Raw genomic sequence first — 17614 nt, forward strand, 5'->3', positions numbered from 1 at the left:
TCTATTTCAGGTGAACACTTGTACCCACGAAGATCTGAGGCTTTCATTCAGACGACTTGGGGGGGGGGGCACACTTTATTACTCAAAAATAACCTGGGAAAGAATTCGTCAAACAATCTACGCGCCTTGAGTACAAGGTACACAATTTACTGTGTACTTTTACGGTGAAGTGAAATAACTTCATGTCTTTCTGACCCTTATGAAACCAGTTTTGAAATGAGACGTCACCCTAAAAAGTGTTTCTGTCCCGCCGATAAAATCGTTGTGTCTTTCCCCTCATCTGTTGGGCTCTCAGTAAAGCTTCGAAATCCTGCCCCAAATTCACGTCATCCTTTATTCCGAGAGTCTCGCTCTTTGCGGTGTTTCTCTGCTTTCCAGGGATCGCACCTGTGTGCCATCCGGGCAGCTTGTTTTCCTTCTTTCAGTCTCAGGCACTGATGTGCAGTTTCCCCCCCCGAGCCCTGAGCCTCTCCCCTCCCCTGTCATTTGTGGTGGCGGCGTGACTGTTCCAAGTGACACTTTACTTCCCCGAGCACACGTTCCTTTCCAGATGCCACATGTGCCCAGTCTGTGAGCTTCTGCATCCCAGCTCCTTCCTCTGCAAGGAGCTCCTTGCTCACAGCAGGCTCCTGCTGTCCAGAGCATCTGCAGAGGAGGGGCCGCCGGTGCAGGCAGGTGACAGCGGATCAGGGGCAGGCTGCCCCTCAGACAGGGAGCGGAGAGGATTTACTGGTGGGACGGAGGGGGCACGGTGTGCTGGAATCCTCTTCCGGGTGTTGTATAGCACCATTTCCATCTTTACAAGTGGGAAAGTGCTCTTGGGAGAGAATGTCTGCCCCGCGTTTATATTTTTATAATCCATGTGTTCACTGGAATATTGAATATAACAGCCAGCCTGACCAACTTCTCCCAGCCCTTCTGCGTTCATACAGCGCGGCTGATGTTATGAATCTGACTTGGATTCTTAGCTCTGCCTGACTATAAAAACAACAGGAAAAATGTGTGGAAACAAGCAGAAGAGGAAAACAGTCTATTATCCTGTTGTCCACTGGGAATGAAATTTTTTGGTTACTCAGAAGCTACCGAGGACATCATTTAGGGATTGCCTGTTTCAGTATTTCAGAACTTTCAACATCATAAAAAGTACTTCATGCTAAAAATGCAGGGAAGATTAACTGTCACATTAGTCTAATTCAGGAAGCATTTCATGATCTCAGAGTCCTCGATTCACAATCTAAAACTCACGACTCCAGCCCCCTCAAAGCGCAGAAGCCTGAGGTTCTTTTGGTAGAATTTTTCCTGGTAGAATTTCACTGAAATATTTTTCAGTGTCTAACATCAGTCCAGTATGAGATAGGATTCATCTACAGATGATAATGAGAACAGGAATAAAATTTCCTCTCAAACCATGACCCTGCCCCATAAATCTCAAATGAAAGAATGGGACCAGGGTGCCCAGTGCTGTCAGGCGGAAGAAGCATTCTCAGGAGAGAAAGACATAAGCGCCTCACAATAAGGAAGGAGGAGCCTGGAGGTGTGTTGACAGATCTTGGTGTCAGCTGAGACTGTTCTCTGAGGAACAAAAGGATTCTTTAGTGTTTGTTGGAGAGACTGAAGAAAACAAGCAAGAAATGTTATATCCTGGAGGCAGAATAGAATCGATGACAGTGGAAATAACAGAACAGATGTTTTAGGCTCTCTTTTGGAGGGACTGGGAAAAATATAATTAGGAAATTGCAAAGAGAAAGCAGAAATAAAATATTTCAGAAGGGACGACAAATAAAAGAAAGGGCATGTGACAGTTTTTTTTCCTACTAAAAAAAAAATTACAGATAAAGGGCTTAAGGAGACACAGCAGGTCATCTCTGTATATTTTTAAGTTTAGGAATTAAACTGATAAAACCACATACCTATAAGCCCATCTGCTGAATTGGCAAAGAACCTCTGATCTTTGATGAGGGATTTTGCTAGAATGCTTAGAAACATACAAATTGGGTAGAGATTTACAGAAAGGCAGTCGGGCTTAAACAGCATGATTAATTTGAGCCCGTGACAGTGAATCCACTGGGTGAAGCAATGGACATAATTCACTCGGACTTCAAGCAAACTACAAAGCGAGTGAGTTTGGTTTTGCCAGTGAAGTACTTAATTGGAGAGCAGTTTGCTGTCGCAACTGGCAGAAAGCAGTGAAGGGCACCCCCAGGCCAGGGAGCTGAACAGGGTGCTTCCCAGAGTCACGGGGTGCAATTTGGGCTAAACCAGGAGAGGTTAGAAACAAAAATGCACCAACTACAGAGAACATGAGAGAGACCAGAAAAATTAAGGAAATAGAAAATTCGTGCTAATAAAAGACTGCAAGTGCTCATCTAGTCAGAAGCCAGATACCTTAGCCCAGAGCGGGAGGACTGCCCTTGGGATGTCAGCGAAGCTTCTTGATACAGCAAGCGTCTTTTTCTCAAATTCCACCCTGGTCATTATCACCAAAAATTCATTTAGTGTCACACAGCCACCAAGAGGCCGAGGCCTATTTAGGGCCAGGTCTGTGAGCCACTCTGTACGTCCCACAGTGACCCCAGGGCTCTGTCCAGAGCGGGCAGGAGATGCGTCCCAGCAGCCAAGCACCGTGCAGCTTTGGGTGGTTTTTCCTCTTTCTCTCTTTCCTTTCTTGCTTTCTCTCTCTCTCTCTCTCTCTCTCCCTTTCCCTTCCTCCGTTCCACCCTCCCTTCCTTCCTTCCTTCCTTTTTCTTTCTTTCTTTGCTTTCTTTCATCTTTCCATTAAGTTTTAAATTCACTTATCTTAATTTTTAAATTGTGATCAAATACCATTTTTGCCATTTTTTCCAAGTATACAATTCAGTAGCATTAAGTACATTCACACTGTTGTAGAACCATCACCACTGTCCGTTTCTAGAGCTTTTTCATCATCCCATTCCGCACTAACTCCCCGTGCCCTCCTCTCTCGGCCCCTGACAGCCCCCATTCTACTTTCTGGCTGCATGAGTTTGTTCTGCAAACCTCACAAGTGAAATCGTATATTTGTTCTTTTGCGTGCGGCTTATTTCACTTAGCATAATGTTTTTAAGGTTCATCCACGTTGTAACCTGTGAATGTCAGAATTTCATTCCTTTTTGAGGAGCTTTGTCCATTTAAAAAGTAGTTTTCCTATACGATCAGGACTTTTATTTTTGTCATTCGGCATGCTTATTAAGAATGACCATATGGGGCTTCCCTGGTGGCGCAGTGGTTGGGGGTCCGCCTGCCGATGCAGGGGACACGGGTTTGTGCCCCGGTCCGGGAAGATCCCACATGCCGCGGCGCGGCTGGGCCCGTGAGCCATGGCCGCTGAGCCTGCGCGTCTGGAGCCTGTGCTCCGCAACGGGAGAGGCCACAGCAGTGAGAGGCCCGCGTACCGCAAAAAAAAAAAAAAAAACAAAAACAAAAAAGAATGACCATGTGTATGTACTGTGTTCGGTGGTATGAGGTGTATACAGTGAGTTTACCATCACTTCGCCCCTGAAGCAGCTCATGTTTTGGCCGAATGCATGAGGCCGGGATGCAGCTGGCGGAGATGCAATGTAGACTGTGGGAAGTGCCGAGGCTTCTGGAATGTGGTCAGGTGTGAAGTTACCTGCAGCCACGGGGCAGGTGGGAGCCAGGCTTTGAGAGGCCTGTCAGGCGTGGGCGGGCGCGGAGGTTGTCTGAGAGAGTCCCCAGGGGACCACATGAGCCAAGACATGGGGTGGGGAGAGAGGCCACGCCTGGGGGAGTGTCCCCGTGTGGAGGCGTGCTTGGCACATTCGTGGGGATAATAGTAGCTGTAGCTATAAAGAGACTGAGGCCGGTCACTGAGGGCTTCACACACCAGGCTGAGGAATAACCTGAGAGGCGCTGGGAAGCCGAAAGGAGTTTTGAGCCAGAAATAGCTACAAATAGAGCTGGCAGTTAAAGTTAGTATTTTGCTTCTTTGCAAAATGGAATGGGGACGGGAGGAGATCTGAGGCGGGAGGACAGGCAGGCTGTTTGGTCAGGTGGGAGGGGACGCAGCGGCGTGGCCGGAGTGCAGACTTGCAGGTGGACCCCAGGTCCCGCGGCGGCCACGGGAAAGAAGTGTGGCCCCTGAGGCTCAGGGCTGCCCAGCGTCCCTGCTCAGATCCAGCCGAGCGTCATCCGGGGGCCCGACGGCTGTGCTCTCATCTGCCGGGGGTTGCTGAACGTCCACTTGGCAAAGCACCTCCACACCTGAGACGGTGGCCGGCTGGGCCCATTGTTGGCCTTGAGCGGCTGCCTTGGAAACCTGGTGCAGACACCCTCGAGGCACATCCAGCATCTGAGCAGAGTCTCTGCTGCACCCGCTGGTCTCCCTACACCCCGAGGTCGCAGTTCCCACTCATATCAGCCCTGGAGGCCCGTCCCTTAGCAGTGAAAATCCACTGCCCTGGGGGCTTGGCAGGAAGATCGTGGTCTTAGCCTAGCAGCGATTCTAGTGCAGGAAATGTTTGACAAAATTGGTTTAGTAAAGTTTTTAAAATGCAAATATTAGAACTGTTCACTTTTTTCAAGAAATGTTTTTGTTCCATTTCACCTGTAAGGCAGCTGGCAGAGGACCGGTGGGGATACATTTCATCAGAGAGCTACTGTGAATATGATTTGAGTCACCTGTACGCTTCTTTCCATAATTATAAAGTTTTGCTCAAATTTCAACTTGCCCCAAGTGGCAGCTTGGATTTTTTTTAAAATTTTTTAAAATATTTATTTATTTGGCTGCATCGGGTCTTAGTTGCGGCACACGAGCTCTTCGTTGTGTCGTGCAGGCTCCTCTCTCGCTGTGGTGCGCGGGTTCCAGAGCTCCAGAGCACACAAGCTCAGTAGTTGTGGCGCGCGGGCTTAGTTGCTCCACGGCACGTGGGATCTTAGTTCCCTGACCAGGGATCGAACCCGCGTCCCCTGCCCTGGAAGGGCAGAGTCTTAACCACTGGGCCGCCAGGGAAGTCCCGGCGGCATGAGCTTTCACGTGGATCTTCAGCCTGTTGGCATCAGAGTTGAGAAGTCTTCTCATCTGGGTTCCTTCCTTCAGGTTAGTCCACAGTGGGAAGCTGTCAGAGAAGGGGTTCCAGAGCCCTAACTCTGCCGTTCTAAAGTTTGTCAGTGTGTTGTCTCAGTGAGTCGTTCCTGGGTAGAGGCGGCTGTCGGTCGCCTCCTTGCAGCGCCAGGCCCCCGCCCGCCCTAGCCGGAGCCCCACGATCGTGCTGCAGGCTGGCACTTGGGGTGTCAGCTGTGTGACAGACACCATGCTGGGTGCGTCCCACCTGTGTTCTCCACACATCACCTGATGCCACCTGCTCTGGCCCCTGCGGCCCTAGTTCACAGATGAGAACCCCGAGGCCCAAGCGGAGATGGCCGCCCACGGTGAAGCTGCTCTGAGTGGCCCCAAAGGCTGCGTGGACCCCAGGCCCACTTCTCCCACGAGGCCAGGCCTCCCCCACCTCCTCCAAGCTTGACTGAAGCCTGTCGGTACTCACGTTGCAGTTCTCTGGACCTTTCTTGAGATAATCAGGCAGCCTCTGTGCCACGCTTCTGCTCCAGACCCTGGAGGATGGTTTGGCTCCCGAGCCCAGGGTTGCTGGGAAATGGTGTGGGTGGCCCCTGGGCCTTTGCAGAGATGCCTTTTTTTAATAGAGTCATAGCCTGGGGCTCTTCCTCAGGTCTTAACATGAGTGGATTCTGGGTTTTATGGAATGGAGGCTGGTGAAACTAGCAATCTTCCAAAAGGCCTGGGCTCAGATGGCTTTCATGAGTTTGGGGCAGTTCTGTAGAATCGGTTCTGATGACCAACTCTTCACCCATGACGTTCTCTACTCGCCGTTAAGAGTAATTCCTGTGAGGCTCTAAATTCATTTTCTGACTTTGAGACCCAAAGGAGAGTAGAAACTCAACCACTTTTGTAGCTGAAGACTGACTAATTAGCGTGAGACAGGGAGAGATGATTCGTTATCCTTTGCTGTATAACACATCACCCCCAAAACTCAGTGGCTTAGAATAACTGTAAATACGTATTATTTCGTAGTGCTGTGGGTTGAGAATTTGGGGGTAGCTTATCTGGGTGATTCTGGCTTACGCTGTGTGTTAGGGTGAGTGTCCAGATGGCAGCCTGAGCTGCAGCTGTGTAAAGGTTTGACTGGGGCTGGGAGACCCCTTTCAAGGTGGTCCCGCTGGCTTATGGGAAGAGACGTCTGTTACCCGGCGTGTGGTCCTGTCCACAGGGTGATGAGTCAGCTGACAGTGTGGGACTGGTTTCCCAGGAGACAGCGGGGTGGGAGCCGCACGCCCGTTAGGACCTCACCTCAGGACCAGAGACCGTCATTTTCACAGGATTCTGTTGGTCACACAGGTGGGCGGAGACCACACAGACTGTGAAAAACAGCTCACCTCCCTCTGGCTTCCTTGGCTCTTAACCATAATTTTGCAGAAGGATACGAAGAAGCATGGAAGCAGGGGGTAGATGACCTTAAACCAGCAAGGCTTCTGGAATCTTTCCGTAATAACTACATATTTTTCCACTGATACCTGAGTTGAGAACCAGTGGAGAAACAGACACAGATGTCAGACCAACTGAGTTCTGAATGCCGGCCTCCTTGCTGGTGGTGGTGGATTGAACTGGTCTCCGTCCTCCCCTCCCTGTGTGGACCTTGGGACAACCTGCCCCAGGGAGAATTGGGGTGTTTAGGGCAGGATTTCCTCAATCAGCCCCTGGTCAGTTGTGGACCATTATGCACATCCAAACATTGTTCATGCCAAGTCTGTACTCAACAGGGGACGGTGGCATTTTGAGTCATTTTACCAACATTATAGGCAGACTTGTGCTCCGTCCTGTTCCGTCAGCGTCTCAGGCGTGTGCACTGGCTTTGCTCAACTCTGAGCAGCTGTGACTAAGCCCACTCTGTCTCTCCCCCCACTCCTCCTTGCTTCCCCTCCCTCCTTCTCCCCTCTTTCCCCCATCTCTCTTCCCCCATCTCTCTCTCTCTCCCCCATCTCTCTCTCTTCCCCCTCTCTCTCTCTTCCGCCATTTCTCTCTTCCCCCCATCTCTCCCCCATCTCTCTCTTCCCCCATCTCTCCCCCATCTCTCTCCCCCATCTCTGTCTCTCCATCTCTCTCTCTCTCTCTCTCCCCCATCTCTCTCTTTCTTCCCCCATCTCTCCCCACATCTCTCTCTCCCCCCATCTCTCCCTCATCTCTCTCTTCCCCCATCTCTCTCTCTTCCCCCCATCTCTCCCCACATCTCTTTCTCTCCCCCATCTCTCTTCCCCCATCTCTCTCTTCCCCCATCTCTCTCTCTCTTCACCCTATCTCTCTCCCCATATCTCTCTCTTCCCTCATCTCTCCCCCATCTCTCCCCCATCTCTGTCTCTCCCCACATCTCTCTCTCTCTCTCTTCCCCCATCTCTCCCCACATCTCTCTCTCTCTTCCCCCATCTCTCTCTCCCCCATCTTTCTCCCCCATCTCCCCCATCTCTCTCTCCCCCATCTCCCCCATCTCTCTCCCCCCATTTCCCCCCATCTCTCTCTCTCCCCCATCTCCCCCCATCTCTCTCTCCCCCATCTCTCTCTCTCTCCCCCATCTCTCTTTTCCCCCCATCTCCCCTCCATCTCTCTCTCCCCCCATCTCTCCCCCCCATCGCTCTCTCTCCCCCATCTCTCTCTCTCGCCCCATCTCTCTCTCCCCCCCATCTCCCCCATGTCTCTCTCCCCCCCATTTCCCCCCATCTCTCTCTCCCCCCATCTCCCCCATCTCTCTCTCCCCCCATCTCCCCCATCTCTCTCTCTCCCCCCATCTCTCTTTCCCGCTCCATCTCTTTCTCCCTCACTCCCCCCCTCTCTTGCAGGCACCGGGTGGTGGTTTCCTACCCCCCGCAGAGTGAGGCAGAACTGGAACTCAAGGAGGGCGACATCGTGTTTGTGCACAGGAAGCGGGAGGACGGCTGGTTCAAGGGCACGCTGCAGCGGAACGGGAAGACGGGTCTCTTCCCCGGGAGCTTCGTGGAAAACATCTGAGGAGCCGCCGGGGGCTGGACCTGGCCTATCACCGCATCCGTCACAAGGCCCACAGGGCCCCGGGGCGCCAGGACCAGGGTGCGTGCCGTGTGCCTGGTCCTGTCCGATTCACTCCACAGAGGAACCTTTCCTAAAACGATATCTAGCTGAGACAGACACCTGTTTACAAGGCTTAACTAATTTATTTGCTTTTTTAAACTTGAATTTTTCTTGTAATAGATAAATTCTTTGGATTATGATTTTAAGAAATTATTAATTTATGAAATGATAGCCAAGGAGAAGCTGGAGGATCCCCTGTCGGGAGCAAAAGCGTGTCCTTGACGCAGAGGCAGCCCCTGCCCCCCTGGGCTTCACCTCGGCTTCTTTGAGTCAGAGATGCCCGTTCTCGGGTTTGGTTGTCTCTTTGGGAAACCAGGACTCACAAGTGAGTCCGTGTCGCTGAGGGACCCCGGGGTAGCGAGGCAGGAGCCTCTCTCTCTGGTTGGGGTCGGGAATCACTCCAAGACCTAGTCCTCAGTTTAACCTTGAAGGTCTCTGATTCCCTAGAATAAGGAAGAATAAAGCACAGCCCTTGGACAGCATGTGTTCAGAAATAGATTTAGTTTCATAACGGAAGCGGCTCAGCTCGGTGGCTGGAAGTTGAAGAACCGAGGTTGCCACCTGTCTGAGGATGGCTCTGAATGTCATCGCGCTGTCACCCTGGGGACCTGCCTGTGCAGTCATGCGGGAGGGACCCTGCGAGGCGGCCCAGGCGTCCGTGTGGTGCTTCCCACACCCCCGCCCCCGAGGGTGGTGGACCCCCCGCACAGAGGCCACGGGTGATGCCCACCCGCCTGGGCTGGACTGGGCAGCCCCTCCTCTGCCCCAAACCGGGCCCTCTCCGGCTGCGACCCGGGCTCCCTGTCCCTCCAGGTGGCTGCAGGCGGGGCCTCAGGACGGCGCCCCCCTTGCAGGGTGGTGGGTGGAGGTGGGCGGAGCATCCTGCAGCCCCGCTCTGACAGCCCACCTTCACCCTGTCCAGCCCCGCAGCCTGGGTCAGGGCCGCCCTCCAAACAGAACCAGGGAATTGGGCTTGGCGATGTCAGAGACCGTGGCCACAGTTTTCTCATGAAAAAGCAGACGCAAAAGCCTTTTTCATTTTTTACTTTTAAGCATTGCAGCTGGGGAATCAAAACATGGCCTGCGCATCTTCTCGCAGTAGCTAGCGGCTTCATGGTCTTAAAGAGATCCATTACGTGGTTGAAACGAAATCATTCCTAAATTAACCATTTGTTTTTATAAGACACTGTATATTATGTTCCTGTGTATTGAATTTTTTTAAAAAATACTTTACTGGGATATTCATGTAATATATAAAGTTTTGGTGAAATGAAATTTAGCTAGAAACAAAGCTGCCATCAGCTTTCATCTGTGTAAGTTGACACCAATGTGTCATAATATTCTTTATTTTGGGAAATTAGTGTATTTTATAAAAATTTTAAAAAGTAAGAAGACTACTACTCCAGGATAAGATCATTTTTTTACCTGTCTTTTCTCCATATTTTAAGCTATGTGATTGAAGTACCTCTGTTAATAGTTTCCTGGTATGAAGTTGGTTAAAATTTCATCTGTTAATAGATCACTTAGATAATATAATGTATGGGTTTTCTGTTGGTTTTTTGGGCACTGTAGATGGAGATTTTGTAACAAGGGCTTGTTACACGGCGATTAAGGTAATGATAAAATTGCAATTTATTGTTCCTTTTCATGTTAATAATTTGAAGACTGGAGAAAAGGTTCAAGATTAAAATTTGATGTTCAGCCTTTATGCATCCATTGTGTTCATCCTTAAAGTTTTTCTCTTTTTGTTTTAAACATGGCATAGTTTCTACGGCATAAAAGTTCTTTGCATGTTCCTCAGACAGATGGCATCTACAATAATGTACAGTTTACCTCTCCAGCCAACAAACCTTATTTATTAATAAGGTTTCCCCAGAGAGTTTACAGTCTTAAAAGAGAGCGTGTGGAGTCTCAACCAGGGGCTGCACTGCTTTCCCCCTTCACGGTGGCTAGACCGTCCAGTGACTCTGGAAGTTTCTTCTTGGCCACAGAAGGGAGTACCGGACCTAAACCAGCCGTGCCGTAGCCTGCAGGTCTCGCAAGGCGTGGGCCCATCATCTTCACACTCGCTGTGATTTTAACGCCCACGGAAAGCCAGCAAGTCGTAAGTTTAAAAAGATTGCGTCTATCGGGTTAAAAAAGTATTTTCCTAATTTAACTTTTAGTTGCCATCAAATTGTCAGAATTAAGAATCAGGAATTGTAGGTTGTATGAGAGCTTTTGCCGAAAGCTACCTTTGTAACCACCTGGGCAAGTCGGCGATCATTTAGTTTCCCCCTGTGAAAAGCGCTATTTTAACACGTGCACTATTTTCACCTCTGCTTTCAGATATTTCACTACACTCTCCTGGGGTGTATGCACGAGCCTTTGCTGTGTCTAATCAGATTTAGAAAGAACAAGTTAAGGTGGTGTTTCCAACTGCGGTGCATGTAATTTTCTATTCCTAATGAGAACAGGACAGTGTTTTCATGCCTCCAGAAGCTCAGGTGAACATTTCAATCCAGAGCTCTACACATTAGGATTCAAGTTTGGAAAGCGCGTTTAGTAGAGGTTAGACTGAGTTGTACAACTTGTTGTGTGTATCCATGTGAAATTTTTAAAAACTGTTTTGAACCAGTTAAGCTATGTTCTTATCGAGGTAGCATCCTATTTGAATTGCTTTGCCAACCAACCGCAGTAACAGAGGGGGTGTCACACAAGACTCGCCGTGTCCAGCTGAGCACAGGCTTGCCCTTCCCTGACTCCTGTGAACGCCCGGCTCTGTTCTTGGTGGTAAGTGATTCTCACCAGAGACCAGAAGGAACTGTTGGGGTGGCCTGTGTGAACTATGAATGCCTTAAAATACCCTCCCTCTTTTACAGAGGAATGTTTCTCTCATTTCTCTTGTCTTTCTGATAATAACTTGTCATAACTTTCTGACTTGGCTATTTAAATTTCCATCCTAAACAGCACCTTAATCTCACTGAATGCAAATTCTTGTTGCTCTGCAGCCACCCAAACCCCAGGAACCTTGATGGAAAGACCTGCATGTGGCAGTGGTCTTCAAGTCACCATACTATGGTTACAGGTCAGACTACTTGAGTGATGTCCTTAGGTCTCTAGAGGTAGCAGAGTGGTCAGTGAGCCGGCTGCCACTGCTATGGCCCACAACGTAGAGAGGAAATTCGGTTCCAGAAGGCTTTGACCTTGAGTTGAATCTTTCCGGGTATGAGACCTTTGTAAAAGTCCCAGAAGGAACCAGGAGAGACCTTCCTATATGTGACTCAAAAACCAGAAGCCGTAAAAAAGAAAACGTGGATACCTTCAACTACAGAAAAAATACCTACGTGACAAAAGACCTTAATCAAAGTCAAAAGAAAATAATAGAAAAAATTTTTGTAACTCCTGTGACAGGCAAGGAGAATTTCCTTCATATATAAAGAGCTCCTGGGATTCAATAAGAGTAAGAATGAAAATCCAAAAGTAAAACTGACCAAGAATACGGGACAGAAACTGCCAGTGCCCTCCCAATACCCAGTGCCCTCTACTCCCTTATTAACTGATTCCCGGGCAACGCCCTCAGTTAAAAAGCCCCATTTTCCAGTTTCCTTCACACACAGCCACGTTACTGAGTTGTTGCTGAAACAGAAGCTAAATGTCAAAGGGGGCTTCTGTGAGGCTTCTTAAAAGGGAGGAGGCACACACCCTGTGGCCGTTTTCTTTGTTTTTCCTTCTTGTAGCCTGCAGTGTAGACACGTTAGCTGGTACTCCAGCAGCTATCTTGAGCCTAGGTGACCTTTAAGACCGAAGCTACATTTTAATATGATGGGGGGAAAGAAACGAGGAGCTTGAGACCCTGATAACCTTGCAGCCTTTGTGCCGGCCTGAACTACTCGTCTCCAGACATGATCTGTGTGAGAATAAACCCCTTGACTGTAGTCTGCTCTCTCACCCACACCAACCTGATGCCAGTATTAACTGGCAGTTCCTCAAAAAAGAAATGCCAATATATTAAAAGGTGTTCTACCATATTTCTAATGTAGATGCACTTAATAACTGTGAAATATTTTTCACCTATAAAGTTGGAAACTTTAAAAAAAGTTAGAAAGGGAATCCGCCTTCCAATGCAGGGGACATGGGTTCGATTCCTGGTTGGGGAACTAAGATCCCACATGCTGCAGGGCAACTAAACCCGCACGCCTCAGTGAGAGAGCCCGCATGCCCCGCAGGCTGTGCGCCACTAGAGAAGAGAAAACCTGCCCACCGCAACTAGAGAGAAGCCCACTCGCCGCAACGAAAGATCCTGTGTGCCACAAATAAGACCCAACGCAGCCCAAAAAAAGAAAATAAATAAAATAATAATAAATTTTAAAAATTAGAAATTAGAAGCACTTATTTTACTGATGAGAACGTGATTTGATAAAACATCTAGGGAGAGCATTCTAGAAAATATCAAAATTGCAAATGCATTCACCCATTCTAAGAATCTGTCTTCCAGAGGCACTTATTCATCAAGTGTAAAATGCCTGTACCTTATCCATTGCAGTGTTGTTTATCACAGCAAAATACCGGCAGCTGCCTAAGTGTCCATCGGTGGGGCTCTGGTGACATCTGTGCAGCAGAAGCTACACAACCATGAAAAGCATCCCCGCTGGGAAGTCCATGACGTGCGGATATGGAACATCTCTGAGCTGCACAGGTAAAGGACGAAGATGAGGTAGAGTGTGCTGCCGCTTAGGGAGATGTCAGGACGGGGAAGGATGCACACAGCACGGCTTTTAGGCCGTGTTTGGTGCAGTGTCTCTGGCAGGAGAGCAGGGAACTGCCGTGGTACCGTTCCCCACCACTCAGGACGGGTCTGTGCCAACTTCCTTCCTCTGTCTGAGTCTCCCCTCGGACAGACGGAGGACCTAAGGCCCCGACCTGTGGGGGTCACAGATTTGGAAGGGAGGAGCAGACATCCACAATGTTTTAGGGAGGTGAGAGCTTGGAAATTAAGTGAGAGAGCAAGGGATACCCACTTTGGAGAGAATAATCACTGCTGAGTTCAGGGGCAGATGGAAAAATGACGTCGTTTAGGAAGAGAAGGGCCATCCCATGTTTCCACCACTGCTGAGTATTCAGAGCACATTGTCTTCAAGAGCCCAGGGTAGGGGCTTCCCTGGTGGCGCAGTGGTTGAGAGTCCACCTGCCAATGCAGGGGACGCGGGTTCGTGCCCCGGTCCGGGAAGACCCCACATGCCGCGGAGCGGCTGGGCCCCTGATCCATGGCCGCTGGGCCTGCGCGTCCGGAGCCTGTGCTCCGCAACGGGAGAGGCCACAGCAGTGAGAGGCCTGCGTACCGCAAAACACACACACACACACACACAAAAAAAACCCCAAGCCCTCAGGTAAGCAGGTAAGACGTAAAATTCATAGTGTCTTTCCTGGCCCTGTCCCTCCAGCTCGCTCTCTCTGCAGGTTCTCTAGTTCAGCCTTCAGGGCCTTCCATCATCTCTGCAGGTGGAGTGTCTGAAAAACCCTCTTTGGAAGGAAATCAGTCTGCCACAACCAGCTGGCCTTGAATTCACAAGACTTAGCCGACGAAAGAGGCTAAAGGCGGCTGTACAGTTATCTCTGAATTGCTGGTAAATGTTTGAGATACGGAATATAGGTGAGCGTAGGGGAGAAATAAACGCATCAGTGGTTATTCTCTAGAGCAGCGCTGTCCATCAGAACATCTGCTCTGGGAGTGATGGGATGTCTCATACCCGTGCTGTCCAGTACGGGGGCCACTCGCCACATGTGGCTGCCGTGACCCAGGAACTGAATCTCTAATCTGAGTGCATTTTAATTAATTTAAGTTTAAACAGAAATAATCACATGTAGCCAGTAGCTACTGTAATAGTGTAGTTGAAGAGAATAAAAATCTGTTTTTAGATGATCACCCAAAAAACGGAGAAACGTGCTATACTGGGTCCAGCTTCTCATTCAGGGGCACCAGCCCATGATTTAAAGATAAATCATATTAGAAACCCTCTCAAGGGAATTCCCTGGCAGTCCAGTGGTTAAGACTCCACGCTTCCAGTGCAGCGGGCGTGGGTTTGACAACACTTGGTCGGAGAACTAAGATCCCGCATGCCGTGCAGCACGGCCAAAAAATAAAAATAAAAGAAAGTAGAATTAGAAACCCACCCAAGATATGTGAAGGCATCGTAACTTCAGCAGTAGAGATTACTTCTTTGCTCTTTAATAGTTTCTTCTTCCCTCGTCAGCGAAGAATTGGGCCAAGTGACGGATTCGAGTCACGAAGAGAATTGGGGTTCCCTGAGGCCTTTGCTGTGTGGAGGGAACGCCGCGTCTCTGCAGGCAGAGGCCAGGCAGAGGCGAGTCTTCAGAGGTCAGCCCATGTCTTCCAAGTGCATCTTGATGTGATGCTGAGTCCACGAGGGGCCAGCAGGATGGACACGTGGCTCCATGGGCTGTCAAGGTGATGGTCAGGGGCTCTGCCTCCTGTGAGCCAATGAATGTTCTCAGCAGATTGGGGTCGGGGTTTATAGAGAGAAAACGCAGAATTCGAGCCCTGTAACTCACTGTGAAATGAACCCCGGGAGCAAGGCCGTGCTTCTCATCCCATTCCTGGCGAGACCATTCCTTCTGCCAGTGAAAACTGAAAGCTTGATAGAATTACCTTTTCCCTTTTGTTAAGCACTCAAGGTCACTGCGAGACATAAAGCGAAAACGTCCTTTGGGGTTAAGCCAATTTCCTTATCAGTGATATCCCAGGAGCACGTTCCGTAAAGCCCGTAAAGGCAGATGCAAAGCGAGGACGGAGGCCCGGCTGCCAGCTCCTTCTCCACACCTGCGAGCCCAGCGTCGTTTGTAAGCCACGCTTCTTCCCCTCCCTTGCACACGTGTAGCGAGCTTTCTGCTGGGACCTGATTCTGATGGAGAACCCTGGTTTGGGGGAGGGAGGGTCTGGGGGTCGGACCCTTCTGAGGTTTTACAAGATGACAGGCAGCAGGACCACCAAGTCTGCGAGTCCTTTCTGTGCATCAGCGACCAGCTTTAACTGCTCCATTTCCATAAGCCCACCATGGCTGTTGAAACCCTCCATGTCCAGTAAATAAAGACAGACACAGAGAATAATTGAACAGACGTGGTGCTTAAAAGCACCTCCCCTATCATGTGGGCCCCATGGTGCTCGAGCAGTGGGGTCCACACAGCACAGGCACCTGCGAGGCCGTGGAGTGAGGACGAGCCCTCCATTCCATCCAGGAGGAGATGCCAGGAGGGTGAGGAGCTGCCACTCCCTTTCGTTCTGGCCACGTGGCGCTGGGGCCGTGTCCACATGTAACCTCGCTGCTGGTTCCTCGGGCAGCAACTGTGGGGTTGCTGTGATGTGGCGATGGTGGCAGAAATCAAAGCTGGGCTCGAGTTTCTACCCTCCAAGCTGAAATGATCCCGCCTGTGATCTATTCACCCACTGAGACAGATGTGCAGGACTGGCCTGTTATCACTTGGCCCCTGTAATCACCCCGGAGTGAGTGAAGCTTCCAAGAAGAGGGCGTCGCAGAGGAAACGCACCACACGAGCAGAGCTGTAATGATCTTGCCCAGTGGCTTAGGCAGGAGAGAACAGACACAAAACTTTAAAAATCAGAGTCTTAGCCTTTTTTCTGAACTGTTCCTTAGGCCAGAGAATGCATTTTTTCTTTCCTTAAAAAAAAAAGATCCTATATACACTAATATGTATAAAATAGATAGCTAATAAGAACCTGCTGTATAAAAAATAAATAAAATAAAATTCAAAAAAAAATCCTGTTTTGTATGATTTCTGTCCTATCGCCCTGTCTCTCTGTGTGTCTGCGTCTCTACCTGCCCTGCCCTTCCACTGCTCAGTGGGGTGTTGGGCTCATGGAGCTTGGTGTGTAGAACAATGTCCCATAAACCCGTGTCCTCATATAGAAATGATCTACCAGCTGTCCTCTTTAAACTCCCATCTGAAGAGCCTTTGAGGCTTTTTGTTGTTCTTGTTTGATTGTTTTTACCTTTTCTGTCTTTTCAGTTTTAGTTGTATCAAGTCATTATCAGAGTACTGGGATATAATGAATTATTATTCATACAATAATGAAAAACAGCAGAGCTGAATCAGAATGGGGAAAAAGGCCTAAATGATTCCACTTAAATTCAGATTTTTTTTTTTTTTTTTTTTTTGCGGTACGCGGGCCTCTCACTGCTGTGGCCTCTCCCGTTGCGAAGCACAGGCTCCGGACGCACAGGCCCAGCGGCCATGGCTCACGGGCCCAGCCGCTCCGCGGCATGTGGGATCTTCCTGGACCGGGTCACCAACCCGTGTCCCCTGCATTGGCAGACGGACTCTCAACCACTGCGCCACCAGGGAAGCCCCTAAATTCAGATTCTTAAGGGGCTGAAATACATTTTTTAGTTGCCTGAGATTAATACACATGTGCCCTACTGTTTCAAAATCAACTCCGTATTTGTTGAGTGGGTACTCACAAACCACCTGTGTTTAGCTACGACAACGATGGGTATTATGAAAGATACAGAAGAAATTGTTTTTTTATCCTGCAAAAGTTTGGGGATTGCTTACAAAAATGTACACAATAAAAAATGATAAAAGCAAAATAGATAAAATGTGGGATCATGGAAAACAAGTAGGATACCAGGAGGAGGGGATAATTGGGAGGAAGAGATATAAGACACTGTCCCTGCCCTCAAGGAGAGCACAGTCTGGATGGGGAGAAACATGCAAGCTGAAAATTCTAAGAAATATTAGAAGACAACGCATCACTCTAATAACTTTGCGGCAGAGATTACAAACCCGACATAAGCTTGGAGGAGACGAGGCGAGAAAGGTGGGAGTACGTTTTAGATAAAAAGGTGATGGGGCCTAAGCGATGAAGATGGAGAAATTTCCAATACGTTTCGGAGAAAGCACAGGAGAGGCGGGCACACGGGAAGGACTGCAACACAAAGGCTCAGCGGCAGGCACAAGGCAGCTCGTCCGTGGGGAGATGGAAACCCAGGGCTTGCACAGTACGTGCGTGCTTTGTAGTGAGCACAGGGCCAGATGCCTGCCTGCAAGGCAGGAAAGGCCGGCGGAAGGGTTCACCTGATGCTGCTGAAGGTTTCCCGATACAGAAGTGACGTGGGGGGAAGGCCAGCCCGGCCGTTGTAGGGGAGATCGGATGCGGAGCTGGGGGCCCGGGGGTCAGAGATGAGGAGATGGGAGCTTCCCGCCCCGCGCCCACTGCGCGGGGCAGAGGGGACAAAGAAGCTGGCAGAGACTTTTAGAGAAAAGGGCCGGTAGGAATGATGGCTGAAGAATAGAGGAGGTGGGACAAAAACAGCTTCTAAGATGTGCGTCAGGGTGACCATGGCAACCGCGGAGCCTTTGAGAAGGATGCAGACGTCAGCCGGAAGTGTAGTTCCAGGTCAAGACGGGAAGTTCCATTTTGGAAACGGTGAGTTCAAAATGATGGCG

General features: G+C 49.6%; 1 protein-coding gene and 1 long non-coding RNA gene across 10 annotated transcripts in view; both read left to right on the forward strand.

Annotated features, from left to right (window-relative positions):
* SH3RF1 (SH3 domain containing ring finger 1) overlaps positions 1 to 9853 on the forward strand; it is a 161615-nt gene extending 151762 nt beyond the window's left edge. For 7 of the 9 annotated variants that reach the window (XM_060155845.1, XM_060155844.1, XM_060155848.1 and 4 more), the window contains one exon: positions 7913 to 9853. In XM_060155845.1, the coding sequence (XP_060011828.1) occupies positions 7913 to 8273 (361 nt within the window). In that variant the 3' untranslated portion in view covers positions 8274 to 9853. Of the gene's footprint in view, positions 1 to 7881 lie in introns of all 9 variants that reach the window. The other 2 variants (XM_060155849.1, XM_060155851.1) reach the window with 1 other exon arrangement.
* A 957-nt stretch (positions 9854 to 10810) lies between these two features.
* LOC132523068 (uncharacterized) lies at positions 10811 to 15914 on the forward strand. Its single transcript, XR_009541420.1, has 4 exons — positions 10811 to 10921; positions 11140 to 11216; positions 12675 to 12827; positions 14383 to 15914. It is a non-coding gene; the product is annotated as an uncharacterized LOC132523068 (long non-coding RNA).
* The last annotated feature ends 1700 nt before the right edge of the window (positions 15915 to 17614 follow it).

Source organism: Lagenorhynchus albirostris, chromosome 7, assembly GCF_949774975.1.
Source record: "Lagenorhynchus albirostris chromosome 7, mLagAlb1.1, whole genome shotgun sequence".
Classification (NCBI taxonomy): Eukaryota; Metazoa; Chordata; class Mammalia; order Artiodactyla; family Delphinidae; genus Lagenorhynchus; species Lagenorhynchus albirostris.